The sequence below is a fragment of the Myotis myotis genome, unplaced genomic scaffold (genome assembly GCF_014108235.1).
Source record: "Myotis myotis isolate mMyoMyo1 unplaced genomic scaffold, mMyoMyo1.p scaffold_m19_p_1, whole genome shotgun sequence".
Taxonomy (NCBI): Eukaryota; Metazoa; Chordata; class Mammalia; order Chiroptera; family Vespertilionidae; genus Myotis; species Myotis myotis.
The window spans coordinates 217612454-217626293 of NW_023416313.1; the positions used below are offsets into that span (position 1 = coordinate 217612454).

A 13840-nucleotide genomic window follows, 5' to 3' on the forward strand; every position below is an offset into this window, starting at 1 on the left:
AACCTGACCCTGCTGTCAGTTAGCTCATGCCCAGGGAGGATGGATGGCCCGGGGCGGGCGTGGTGCTTAACCCCTGCTGGGATAACGTCGCCTGGCTGGGGGCCAGCTATGATGTCACCTGCTGCCGGGTGGGGGTGGGGAGGGCAGGACGGGTCAGAGAGCCTCATCTGGGTGATGGATGGCAGCGAGGCCGCCCTGGTGTCACCGTGATGGTGCACCTCTGATGCGGCCAGGCCCAGCTCGTCCGGGGAGACTCAGGCTGCCCCTCTCTCTTTCAGCTCCCAGCTCTACCTCGTGCCCCGCCGAGGAGAGCTGGTGGTCAGGGCTGGTGATCGTCATCGCGGTGTGCTGCGCCTCCCTGCTGTTCCTCACTGTGCTGGTCATCATTTGCTACAAAGCCATCAAGCGGTGAGTGTCCACTGGCTTGGAGCCCTGAGGGCACCCCAGCTGGGCTCGGGGGCTACTCCACCCACCCCCATTGTGGGTTTTGTTTTGTTTTTTCATTATAAAAATTGTCAAGCATTTAAGAAGCAGAAAGAACGTGCCAGGAACGTGCATCTACCTTCACTCTGATTCAACAGTTACCGAGATTTGGCTAATATTTGCTGCATTGCTTTCCTTTTCCTTTTAGCTTTTTGTTTGCTGAAATAGTTGAAAGCTGATTGCACACCTCATACCCCCGCCGGTTTTAGGGAGTTCAGCTCGGAGGCATGTGATGAGCACCAATCATAAGTCAGGCCCCATGCGATAGAAAGCGACCCTTCCTGAAATCACAGGCCCTACTGTCGGGGCTCACCCAAAGCCTTGGGTTATGGAAATAATCCTCGCGGGGTCGGCAGGGGAGCCACTGGTGGGAGGCACCATGCTGGTTTGGAGTGGGGACTGGGTTTTGGAGTCCGTTTTAAATTCAGGCTCCTTGCATCAAGGAAATCACTTGACCTCTCTGGTCCTCAGTGTCCTTATCTGTAAAATAGGGGGAAAGAATAACAACCTCGTACTGTTCCGGTGAGATGCCTGCTTTAATAGTATGCACAATGTGTGTCCCTGTTGTGCCTGGTATACAGTAAGTGCTCACGACGTGCTGCACCAGCTTCCATGTTTCAGTAGTCTCAGAGAGAGGCGGGATGACAGGGAGGGAGAAATGCTTCTCTTGGGAGAAGAGGGAGGTTGAGATGCCTCAGAGAAAGTTTGCAGTGAATGGGACACCTATGTTGGGTTTTGAAGGATGAATAGGAGTGTTCCAGTGGGGTCATGAAGGATCCAAACAGCAAACTATCTTTCAGTAACACTCACTGTCATTTCTGTAACCACCATCTCATTTCGTCTTTCAGAAGAGGTTGGGTGGCACCTAGTTGAGTTGGGATTTGCGTCACAGTGTGGCTTTTGTTGAGGTCTGAGGAGGTTTGGGCTGTGTCCTGGGCTCTAGTGTGGCAGAGTGGGCCATGGTGTGAATGGCGCCCCCTGGAGTTACAACCCAGAAGTTCTGCCAAGTCCCTTGGTGAGACTGGGAAGTCTTATCAAACTTACAAAGGATGGCCTCCCTAGCCTAGCACAGGGACCTTTGTGGGGGGGGAAGACAGAATCAAAAGACCAAGAGAAATGTTGCAAAACACCAAAGGGCAATAGGAGTGGTCAATATATAAGAAAGTTCTGTTTTAAATGCCCTATGGCCCTAAGTTCGAGGAGCTACGTTAAGAGCAATCATAACACCTAAAATATTTAACTTTGCCCTTTTAATCAACTGTTCTATGTGATGTCACTTCAATAATTCAAAGCAGAAAGGGTAAAATATCAAGTTAAAGTCTTAAACAAATGCACAGTAAGGCACACAGGGTGAAGGGACACGTCAAGCCAACAGCCTGGGAGTTTGCTGGGGACTGGGCCCAGGTGACACAGCTCCGCGAGGGGCAGGCCATGTCCGGGGACCTGCCTCCCAGCCAGGCTCCCTTCGGTCCCCAACACTCATGCTGCAAGACCCTCCCCCAAGTCAATAAATAGATAAATAACAAGGGCGTAACCTCAGCCAAGCGCTGGGCTCATCGCTCCACCAACCGTCTCTCAGGTCACCTCACGGCATCTTCTCCCGATCCGTCCCATTTCACAGAGGAGGAAACTGAGGCTCAGAGGTGTAAGGGAACTGCCCAGGGTGGCACAGCCTGGGAGCAGAGGAGTCAGAATCTGCACCCAGCACCAGTGATTCCAAAGGCAGCCCTGACCGCAGCTCCGCATCAGTGTTACTGTTGAGTCCCTCTCTGGCGTTGGGCTGAGGACAGACCTGGCTCTCCCTGCCTGCCCTTCCTCGAGGGTGCCTGGAAACGGGGGTGGTGGGGTGTGTCTGAAGCCAGAAAAACAGGTGGACACAAAGGCCCCAGGACCCTGTAATTCAGGGACAGACCAGGCCTCAGGAGTCAAGGTGGAGGTGTTGGAGTCTCCCAGGGCGCGAGGTCAGCCCGATTCCCAGTGTCTGGTGGGCGCCTACTGTATGCACAGGCTGTGCAGGTACAGAGACAGATAGGACAGGCCTGTGCCCACGGGCGGCTCATCTGGCTGCAGGGCGGTGGAGGCGGATGCTAGAATGGCTGTTGGGAGGCAGGCGGGATGGGCTGCAGGAAGTCCCTGGCAGCCTGTTGTGGGCCTGGAGGAGTCAGTTAGCTCTGATCAGGGTGATAGCACATTTGAGCTGAGAGCCTGCTGCCCTGGGATGAGGACTGTGAGAAGCAGAGCAGGGGAGGCACTCCTGGCAGAGTCACCAGGCACCAGGAAGCCCCTGTGACACGGGGTGTGAGGCTTGGTCCCGCCTGGGACTTGGTGGGCACTGGGAGCTACTGAAGGTTCTTGAGGAAGAGTGTGCAAGATCCCCCCCTCCCCCCGGGCACTGCCAGGGAATGTGGCCCTAGTTCCATCAGGGACCCGTTCCCACTCCCCTGCCCTTCGGAGACAGGCAGCGGCACCTTTTTAAAAAGCCCAGCTCTTCCAGAGTCACTCAGAGTCACTCTGCCTCGCTGTCTGCCCCAAACTTCTGAGAAACGCGCTGCTTCGAGGGAAGAGGGTAAAGGGAATATCTGACTGGCAGTGCAGGCAGCTGCATGCGGGCTGTGCTTCAGCAGGGCTGGGGGTCTCCCAGGAATGCCTGTGGGGCTGCCACCTGCCTCCCCCGAGAACAGCTGGAGAGGCTCCTGTCACTCTGTCTTATTCCGTCTTATTCCGCAGGCTCTGAGCTCTTGGTTCCAGGGTCTGTTAACGGCCTGGAAAGACAAGGAACCCACCCCAGACGGCTCAGTTGATCCCTTCCAGGGGGGCTTCCTCCAGATGAGGTGGGCGGGGCTGCCTCCAGAGTGTGGGCGGGGCTCGAAGATCCTTGAAGCAAAGGAAGCTGGTGAAGCGGCCAGACCAGCAGCAGTGGAGCGGTTAGCACAGCTAGGACAAGGGCCAGGGAAGGTGCCAGGGGAACAACTGAGCCCAAAACAGGAAAGGAGGGGGAGGAAATGCCCCGACCTCTCCCTGGCGCTCCGGTCTCCTGAGGGTGACTCCCATTGGCAAACCCAAGAGCAGGGGATCCCAGGAGAGGCAGCCCTTAGCATCCAGGGCCACAGGTTGGACGGGGATGGTGCATGGAGACTGCATCACAGTCCCTTTTCGGCCCCAACACCGTAATCTGCATTCTCCTCTGGGCAAGACCTGGGGACACGGGAATAAGACCAACACCGTAATCTGCATTCTCCTCTGGGCAAGACCTGGGGACACGGGAATAAGACCCAGCCCCCCCACCCAAGACCCTCACCATCCAGAAGAGCTCCCAGAGCTTCCCCGCCCCCAGGCTCAGGAAGGAGGCCTTGCCTCCTTTGGCCACCCATGGCGCGGTCCTTCACCTCCGGCCATCAACTGCCATTAAGCCACTTGACAGCCGTTTCCTCCTGATTACAAGGTGTTGGCCGAAAGAACAATAAAGGCTGCACAACACGCGGCTGATCCTGCAGACTGTTAATTGCAGATGATAAGCCAGCGTGCTGCTCCCTGGGAGTGAGCGAGCTCAGAGCGTGTGCCTGAGCGTGGCTGGGCGTGCCCGTGATTGCGGGGCTCTGGTGCCCACCGGCTTCTCGTGGGTGAGCCACTTCCAGTAGAACGGGCACTTTTGAACACCCAAGTCTCTTCGATGGTATCTGGCACCGTTGACCGCCCCAGGGCTTCTCGGTGAGTCATTGCTGGCCCACAGGTATTTACTGAGCACCTACTGTGTGCTGGGGACTAGACGAGGTACCAGGATGTAGAGATAAATGAGACTGAGCCCTGCCCACTCCCCACCACACCCCAGTGGAGAAAGCAGACCACACACACACACACACACACACACGTACACACACACGCACACCAGCATAGTAATAAATGAGGTTTTAAAAAACCATGAATACTATGAAGGGGAGGGGGGAACCTCAGAGTAATGGGGGAGAGGAAATGGGGGGTGGAAATGGGGTTGCTTGGCCCACCAGAGTCAGGAGTGTGTGCATGCCTCTTGAGGGGGCTTTATGGTTAGAGAGAACGGTGAGGGCTTGTACGCCCACTCCCACCTTTTAATTTAACAGGCCTTTCCGTGGGGGTGGGAGGCAGAAGCAAGCCGGGCAGCCCTCCCTTCCCAGGCTCCTCAGAGCTGTTCTTTGCCACCAGCTTCCCCAGCAGAGCAGCAGGCTGAGGGTGGGACCTGTCACGTGGATGTCAGCAGGGCCCAAGAGGGGCTCCTGGGTCCTGCCCCCCAACCCCCTCTCCCCTCCAATCCCCGTCCCCACCCCTGCTCCATGCTGGTGGAGGCAGCTTCTGCAGAGGCCCAGATGGCTGGCAGTTGGCGGCGGAGCTGTCAGCTCAGCACTCCAAGCAGAGGACGACAACATGGGGTGCTGCTGCTTTCCAGGCTGAGGCTCAGGAAAGTGGGAGAACCCGCCCTTTGACGTGATGAGGCCAAGGAAAAGCTCACTGCCCTTTCTCTCGGTTTAGGAGCCAGGCCATGTAGGGGCCTGCACCAGGGCAGAGGAGCCCTTCTCTGGTTGGTGGGGAGCACTCCTGGCTGGCACCTGGCACCGCGGAGCCGGGCTGGGTCTAGCAAGTCTCAGGCACCTGCGGAGCCCCACGGGGCACACCTTAGGTAGGAAGGCTGTGCAGACAGGAGACCGCTGGCTGCTCCCCACCAACAGGAGCAGCGATGCTGACACCTTCCCAGCAGCCGTCCTGAGAGCTAACACACACTTACGGAGACCTACTGTGTGCCAGCGGCTCCTCTCAGAGCTTAACACACATTAACGTGTTAATCCTCCCAACAAGCTTATGAAGCGGACACTGTCCTTGTGCCCGTTTTATAGACCAGGAAACTGAGGCATAAAGAGGTCCAGTGACTTGCCCATGGAAGGACACAGTGGGGGTTTGGAGGCAGAGCCTCCTCCTGCTACAGGAACAACTCCAGCGTCCACTGGGCTCCAGGGCGTCCCAGAAAGCCTCTGGGAGGGGGTGGGGCAGAGCGGGGAGCAGAGTGGTTGCAGCTGAGCTTCCGTGGAGCAGGGAGCAGACCCAGCCCACTTCTCCAAGGGCCCTGGACAGCTGCTCTCTCCTTCACACACTCAGACTCCAGGATGCCCCTGGGCGGGGGGAGCTGTACCTGCCAGAGGTGCCCTTTTTGCTGGGTGGAGCCCCTGCCCAGACCCCTTTGTCCTTTCTGGCCTGGGGAGCTGGCTGCGCCATTGAGAAGGACCTGGGGCTGCCCCCTTGGCCTGTTCCCCGTGTCCGTCCCACCAAGCTGGCCCCCACCAGGCCCTCTGAGCCACCAGGGACGCACAGGGTGTCCAGGCCACAGCCCCTCTTCTCCCGGCAGAATAATTCTGCTGACTTCCCACCTCGTCTAAGGAGGGCGGGAACTCTGGGTCCAAGGCTTTGCCCACGTGCAAGGGATTCCAGACCCTCTTCCTCTCCCCATCCCCCCTCCAAGGCCTGAAGCTCTATCTCCCCTGCGGGACTTGCAGACTCCTCAGCCCAAGACTGAGTATTCGCCAGGGAGAACAGCAGTGCGGGTTGGGCCCAGAGATGTTTGCTAGAATCCTGACTCTGATGTCCGTCCTCCCTGGCTATACTGATGATACGTTTAGGGATCTCCCTTAAGTGGCCTCGCAGCGGGGCGACACGGGAGCCCCCTGTAGCAACATGAACCGCCGCCCCGCTTCCAGACGCTTCCAGACCGTGCCAACTCCCCAGCTGCAAACCCAGCCCACCCGCCAAGCCAGCCTGTGAGGCCTCGGAAAGGCGGGTGGGGGTGGAGGAGGGATGAAGGGACAGAGGTTCGCTCGGACTCTGTCATTTCCATGAGCCCATCACCTACAAGGCACCTCTTCTGAGCCCTACCAGCCTGGGGGCCAGAAAACATCTGTGAGCATCTACCCACATAAATGGGGGTTCTCAGACCCCAGGACACGGGATGTGCTAGGGTAAAGCAAAATGAGCCGGGCTCCTTGGAGGCCCCTGAGGACTTCTGGAACCTCCAGGAGGAGCCGGAGGAGGCCTTCCCACGCTGATTGGACACAGAGCCGGGGGCGGGGGGCGGGGGGGGGGGACGCCTGCTGGGAATGCTGGTTTAACAGAAACACGGCTGGACCAGGACTTGGCAGTAGTGGGTGGTGGTCCGGGGTCCACCATAAACCAGCCGCGGGACCTTGGGCAAGTCACAGCTCTCCCTAAGCCTCAGTTTCCCCATGAAGTGAAACTCAACTCCAGGCCTTGCTTCTTCCGGGATCACTGTGGAAAGGGACAAGGAATGCTGTGGCTGAGAGCGCAGTGAGCAGGGCGTGGCCACGTGGGAGGAGTGTCGGCCAGCACCTCACTTTCTCGAGGAAGCCACGGTGGCCGGGCCCGGTGCCCAGCTGAGTGCACTTGGGTTTCCGTGTGTTTTGGGAGCTGATTCCGCTGCAGGAGAAAAGGAAGTTGACAGATTTGACCTCGGGGAGCTCTCTGAGCAGGCCTGCTAACCCCGCCCCGCGATAGCCACCTCCCAGGCCCTCTCCCAGAACCATCCCCGTGGGGCTTTAGGCCTCACATTAGTGTGCGCCCTCCTCAGGGGAGGTGTGGGGAGGCTCGGGGACACTGGAGAAGGCGATGCTGTCCTGCCCTGGCTTTCAGTGATGCCCGTAAACGTTCGGTTCAGGCTTGGCCCCGGTGTTACTGGGGACACAGGCGTCAGAGCTACAGCCCCACGGGCCGCAGATCCACCCAAGAGGCAGCCGTGTGGCGAGGGATTGGGCTGCCCAGCACGGCGGGGGGGGGGGGGGGGGGGCTAGATCAGGAGCTGTAGCCACTCGGGCCTGGGACTGGGGCAGCCCCTCCTGAGCCGCTCAAGAGGGGAGAGGAGACTTGAACTAGAAGGTACTACTATGAGTCCAGAACCTCAGCCCAGAGCCTTCTCAGAGTCCCCCCGCCTCCCCACACCTCCACCCCCTACCCCCCCACCGCCGCCACCCCCGCCAAAGCCCAGCAGTCCAAGGACGCTAACCCAGCACAGCCTGGCGGGCCAACTGTGGGGCATGCTAACTCCCCGGCATTGATAACTAACGATGTCCCTCCTCCTCCCTCGCTGCCCCTGGCCCTCCGCCCACTCCCAGGAAACCCCTGAGAAAGGAGGAGAATGGCACCAGCGTTGCGGAGTACCCCATGACGACCTCGCAGAGCAACAAGGGCGTGGACGTGAACAACGCCGTGGTGTGAGCGCGGCCCGGACCGCTGGCCCGAGGGCACCTTGGTGGCGCTAGTGGACAGGAGCTGACACTGCGCTTGTCCAGGACGTCATTGCCTTGCCTGCCTCGAGCCTTGCAAAGGAGAAAGCGTTCTCTTCCAGCCATGCCCCGGGGCAGGGGCAGCGCAGCCTCATGCCAGCCGGCTGCCTGCATGCAGCCCCCGGGCACCACCCCCAGGCTCCCCACACCTCTCACCTTGTGTTCCAGCCGCTGTCTCCCAGCTACTGTCTAAAGCACGCGCTCTGTCGAAGGCAGAGGGTCTGTCCGTCCGCTAAGTTGGGGGAGGCATCCCCCTTTAGCCCAAAGAAAGGCAATCCAGGGGCCACTTCCCTGCCAGGAAACCTCGCCTCGCCCCCAGGAAGCCCGCCTGCGGCTCCGTTGACTGTGCCCTTCCCAACAGAAGCCATCGGCACAGCCAGGAGACGTCCCCTTTCTAAGGTGCTTCCCACACACCTGTCTGTCGCCCCACCTGCTATCGTCTTCAGCCTTCAGGGCCCGTGTTCTCCCCCTGTCCCCACCCGCACCCTGGGCCCCTGGGTCCCGCCTGACTCCCCAGTCCTGCCACGGAGGGCTGAGTCCGGCCTGCAAAGTCCCCGCCCTAGGAACTGACCCGTCCGTGTGAGCCAGGCCCTGCCTTCATCGGCAGGGGCCACCACTGTGCCAAACCCGCTGCGGGCGTCTGGCTGGGCCGAGCGGCCTGGCGCTGGCTCCCCGATGCTTCCTCCCCTGCAGCCCTGACCAGGGACTCAGAGCCTCTCCTGACAGCCCCAGGCCTCCCCTCTTCCAGGAGATGGCGTGCCTCAGTGGCTCCCTGGAGTCTCTCTCCGAGCTCTTAGGTTCTAAAAGTGCCGAACCCTCCACAGTGGTTGGTGGATGAAGGGAAGGAAAGGGGTGACAGGCGAGGGACCCCGCAGGCCTGTTGCCCAGGAGGCCACCCACCCCTGTGGGCACATCACTTGGCCGGGGAGACGGCGGCCCTGTGGGTTTGCATCCCCTGGTGGATTGGGAGAGCGCCCTGACCCGTGGTTCCCTCACCACCACACCCTCTCTAGGAAGGGACCAGACGCATTAAATGGTCCCGCTGTCTGGCCAGGCAGCGACGCGGGTGGACCCAGTCCGCCTCCCAAACCACCAGTGGTTCCGTGGAGGGCTGGGGGCTGCAGGTGAGACCTTCATATTGAGGTGAGACGGACAGACTGAAAGAAAGCCAGTCCCGACTGGGGCTGAACCTTGACACACCCATTGTCCGGAGCCCTGTGCCCACTGAGCTGTCTGTTCCGCTCGCTATCTGGGAGAGCAGAGGGCAGAGGTGAGTGTGCTCTGACCCTGACCCTGACCCTGTCCTGCTCCAGGTCAGCGGGGACGGGCTGAGGACAGGCTGGGGATCCCCTCCCAGGAAGGGTTGTTTCTTCTCAGTTTCCCTTCTGTGTGAGGATTTGCTTGGGGTTTGGATTTGGTTTTGCTTTCCCTGCACACCCCAGCCTGGCACAGTGCCACCGTGGCCTTCATTCTTGCCCCCGGCCTGGTGAGCACCTCCCAGTTCTCCTGCTGGATGCCACCACTTTCCCCGGGGATGCACCCCTGGGTGACAGACAGGCCAGAGAATGTGGGTGCTCAGCAGGCAGACCCCACTCCAGCGCAATCCTCCCACCGCTGGCACGGCCTCTGAGTCCCCTGCCTGGTCCCTGAGCAGATGACTAGCAGGACCCCAGCCCTGAGCACGTGCCACCCTGAGCTCAGAAGTGATGGAGGGCACCTTCGACCAGAGCGGGGATCCTGGCTAAGGGGTCCTGGAGAGGATCAAGGGGGGCAGGCAGACCCACTGATCCCAGCTTCCCTGACCTTGATTTAAACCTAAAAGCCCAGATTTTGCAATTAGTCTAATCCGCTGACCCCCAGAGAACCATCCACCAGGCTTTGGGGGCCCCTGTCTCCTTCCCGGGGACACAGCCAGAGCTCTGAAAAGCTAACCGTGGAGAGCAAATTCCCCCAAGTTGGGTTTGTCACATCTCTTCCCTGGGGTGTGCAGGGAAAACAAGAGAAGAGCTTTTTTTTTAAGCATTTTTTTGAGAATCCCCCAACCCAATATCCAGCCCTTCGGAGACAGCTCTCGGTACAGCGAGAGAACCCCGCGGATCTTAGCTTAGGCGACAAGCGTCCATCCAACCGCTCCAGCCTGGCATCGAGCTTAGAACTTTTACGTCAGGAACATGCCTGTGGCCCCCAAACAGACCCGTCCTTAGCCTCCTCCAGGCGTGGAGGCCGAGAACGAGACGCATTCCTTCTCTGCATTCTCTCAAACATCTTTCCAGCTATGTCGCCTGGCGGAGCCCAGCTTTAGAATGGCAGATAGGACCTCCCAGAGTCTTCAGGTGTTAACGTAGGAGCTTCTAGGTCAGGGGTGGGAGGTCCCACCCCTCTCCCCGCCCAGGGCCATTTGGATATTTACAACATCGTTCACAGGCCATCCAAAATCATCAACGTAAAAACGAGCCTGCTGTATGTGGCCAAACATTTAATTAACTCACCCCTGATGCCTTGGCAGGGCCACACCCAACGGTTTTGCGGGCCTTAATGGCTCGTTCCCCACCCCTGTTCTAAAGCAAGTTTTGGAAGAAAGACTAATGGCTGTAAAAATATAAACATATATAGTTATATATATTTAAAGAGATACCAATATATACGCAAAATTACTGTACTCTATGAACCCGTGCAGAGTGTGACTTGCGTGGTTCCTAATGCATGAGTGTAAATATTTGCAACCTGCCTTCCTACCTGTGCCGGGCACATGGGAAGCCGGCTCCTGGCCTCCTTCCGTCTCAGTGGGCGTGTGGGCGCCCATCTGTCCACCGAGGAGCCCATGATGTCGATTTTGTGCTGAGACTTTGCACACGAAGTAGGACCGGCAGCGTTTGGGGGGGAGGGGAGCTGTTTGTTAATTATGGGGAAGAAAGCATCATGCCTTTTTTATTTTCAATAAAAACGTACTTGTAAAGATGGCTGCAGTTGTAGGGTGTGGTGGGGTCTCGGTCCTGGGAGGGGGTGGGAGGCGCGAACAGGCTGAGGGTGTGTGTGTGTTGGGGGGGTTGACCCCCCTCCCCCAGGACCTGCTGGGCACCCAGGGCTGGGCTGGGTACGTGGCCGGCTCGCTTCTATATGGTTTGTATCTAACACCCCAAAGCTGGCATTTATGGGGATTCTAAGGCTCCAAGCCTGTCCTTCATCCCCTCACCCGGCCACCTCTGTCCTTGACTCAGCTGAGAAGAAGGTGACCAACCTTCCCAGTTTGCCTGGGATGGGGAGGTTTTCCCAAAATGTGGGACTTTCAGGGTTAAAACGGGAAAGGTGCCAGGCAGACAGGACAAACCAGGCACCTTAACTTGACAAGCGCTCACGGAAATCCTGGGGGACAAGAACCAGCTGGCCCCGCAGGAGAGGAGTCGGGTCAGGCCCGCAGTGGGTGGCAGCCGTCATTGACGTTACTGTCACTGTGTCATTAAGAAAAGGCTGCCTGCCATCAGGCTCGAGTGAGGGCTCCCTGCCCACCAGCCCCCGACATGGTCCTCCCGTGGAGGTTGGTGAGGACTCGGCGGGACACCTCTAGTCCTGTACTCACTCCGGTGCGCCCCAGCCCGGCCGGACTCAGCGGCAAGCGCCAAGGCCAGCCGGGCACGAGCAGGGTCAGCGGCCTCGTGTGCGAGGCTCTGCTGCCTGGCAGGCACCCTGAGACAAGCACGGAGCAGGGCGGGACCCTCCTTGCACCACGTCCACCTCCACCTCGAATCTCGGGGCTTCTGGCCACTGGTTCCAGCGCTGGCATCCAGCACAGCCAACAACGACAGCGCCCGGCCGTTGTCGGACTCTGCCTGTTCCCTGGGCTGCTCACCTGTGCGCCGCCGTGGAGGCGTGGGACGCCCCAAGTCACGCCCGGACCCGGGCACGTGGCGGAGGGCCTGCCCTGACAGTGGGCGGCCGCAGGAGGGCTCCACTGCGTGGGGAGCACTGCGCCCGGTTCCCAGGGGTGACCTCGCTGTGGCCTTCGGACACGCTGACTTGCCCACCCTGCTAGCGACCACCCACCGGGCCACCCACTTGCCCTTCTCTCCCATCCCCCACCCCGGCACGGAGCGCCTTTATGCTCTCTCCTCCCTCCTCCCAGACCAGCTCTCTAGGGTCCATCCTAGAACAAGCAGTGCCTCCAAGCGGGGCTCCCAGCTCCTCAGTATCTGCTTTTAATTGGTAGACACCCCCTCTCCAGGCCCCTCTCCTCCCCCCGCCCCCCCGCCCACCCCCGCCCACCCCATCCTATCAAACGCGCAGGGAATGGCTGGCTCATCTCTGGAGTGAGTTTGTCCTGTCAGGACCCTTGGCTCCCTCTCCAGAACCTCTCGTCATCCCACCTTCCTCCTCTCCACACCTGCCTCAAGGCCCCTCATGCCACAGTCATCCCTCATGCCTCTTTGCCTCGGACAAGCGGCCAATAAACCAGCAAGTCCTACCAGCTCGTTCTCCAGAACACAAATCCGTGTGCTTAGCTTGGCTCCCTCCACCCGGTCCCCGAGCCACCTCTTCCGCCTGGATGGCCATGAGGGCCCCTGGCCAGCCCTGCTTCACCTCTGCAGCCCCACGGCCTCTCCCACAAAAGCCAGAGGCTGCTCACAAGTCAGATTGTACCTGAGTTCAACGCCTGCCCACCAGTTCCCACACTGAAAAGTAACGCCGCAGTCCTTACGGGGACTCACAAGGCCCTTCCCACCTGGCCCCTGCTTCTCCCTCACCCCTGCCTGTCCCCCCTTCCCCACCCCCACTCCTGCCCTCACATACGCCAGCCCCTGCCCAAGGCAGGTCCCCACAGCCACTCTCTCCTGGCTGTGCTTTCTGCCACAGCGCACCCCGGCAGTCTGTTCTAGCGCCTTGATCTGCTTTCACTCCAGCGCTTCTCTACACTAAGAACCTTCTCTCCACTAAGAACACTTGCTTTCTCCTCCGTGGCTGGCCCAGGAAATATCCGTAGGATTGATTAATGAATGAATGAACGGTGGGTTACACATTTAGCATGCAGCATAAAGAAAAGAATATAGCATTTTATTTCACATGACTTCAGAACCCCCACCTCATGGAGTGTGGCGGGCGGGGGAGTCGGAATTTGCAAATTGATGGTGTCTGGGTCTCTTCCGATTTAGCGAGTCCCTCTCGGGTAGGTTCTCAGGCTGTGAGCCGTCTTCCAGGCGCGCTCCGGGCAGGCGTCTGGCCAACCGGGGGAGCTAGGCTGGGGAATGGGTTCCCCAGAGAATAAAGAACATAACTGTTTATTAGCCTCAAAATGTTGCCCATTACAAACCCAAGGATGTGTTCACGCCAGTGAAGAACAGGCGATAGCGGGCGCACCGCGTGGAGGAGGCTCCCCGGTGCTCATTCAGAGAAGCGTGGGGGAGCCTCGAGCCCCCACGCGGTGCAGCAGCGCAGCCGTGAGAGCCCGAGTCCCGTGCGAGCTGCGATTTCATCAGCAAAACACCAGCTGCCACATGGCCTCGCCGGCAGGGGAAGAAACGGCTGCTGGCCGGGGGCTCGGCAGCGCAGGGCGCCCAGGGGCAGCGAGACCCCGGCAAGGCAGCTCTGACTCCTGTTCTGACCCCTCCCCGTGCTCCGTGCCTGGCAGACATCATTTCTCTCACTCTTTACAAAGTGCTGGGGCAGAGGAAACACCACCTCATTTTGCAGTCAGTGAAACAGGCTTAGCAAGGTTAAGTGAGTGACTGGTCCGTGGTCAGACAGCGGATCAGTCAAGTCCAGAATGGACCTGGCTGCAGAGCCTGGGGCTTATGTCCCCACACGCCCCCCTACTCAACCCTCCGGCCCAGGCCAGCGCTGAGCGCCCACCTCTGGGCTCACCCTGGGTCTGGGACCAGGCCAATCCCCCTCTGCAGAGCCCCCCACCCCCCTCACTCCCCACTGGGCAGCGTGATTGTCCTCACCTGCAGTGTTTCTGTCCTTCAGGCTTGATTACTCGCTGCCTCCTTTCTCTTCCAAGAGGCCACTTGAAGGAGCGGAAATCAGGGCGTCTGCCAGGCAGCCCGGGA

General features: G+C 59.6%; 1 protein-coding gene across 3 annotated transcripts in view; it reads left to right on the top strand.

The window, feature by feature from the left end:
- PRIMA1 (proline rich membrane anchor 1) overlaps positions 1 to 10759 on the top strand; it is a 40447-nt gene extending 29688 nt beyond the window's left edge. For all 3 annotated transcript variants that reach the window (XM_036315949.1, XM_036315943.1, XM_036315934.1), the window contains exons 4-5: positions 279 to 408; positions 7629 to 10759. In XM_036315949.1, the coding sequence (XP_036171842.1) occupies positions 279 to 408; positions 7629 to 7731 (233 nt within the window). In that variant the 3' untranslated portion in view covers positions 7732 to 10759. The remainder of the gene's footprint in view (positions 1 to 278; positions 409 to 7628) is intronic.
- The last annotated feature ends 3081 nt before the right edge of the window (positions 10760 to 13840 follow it).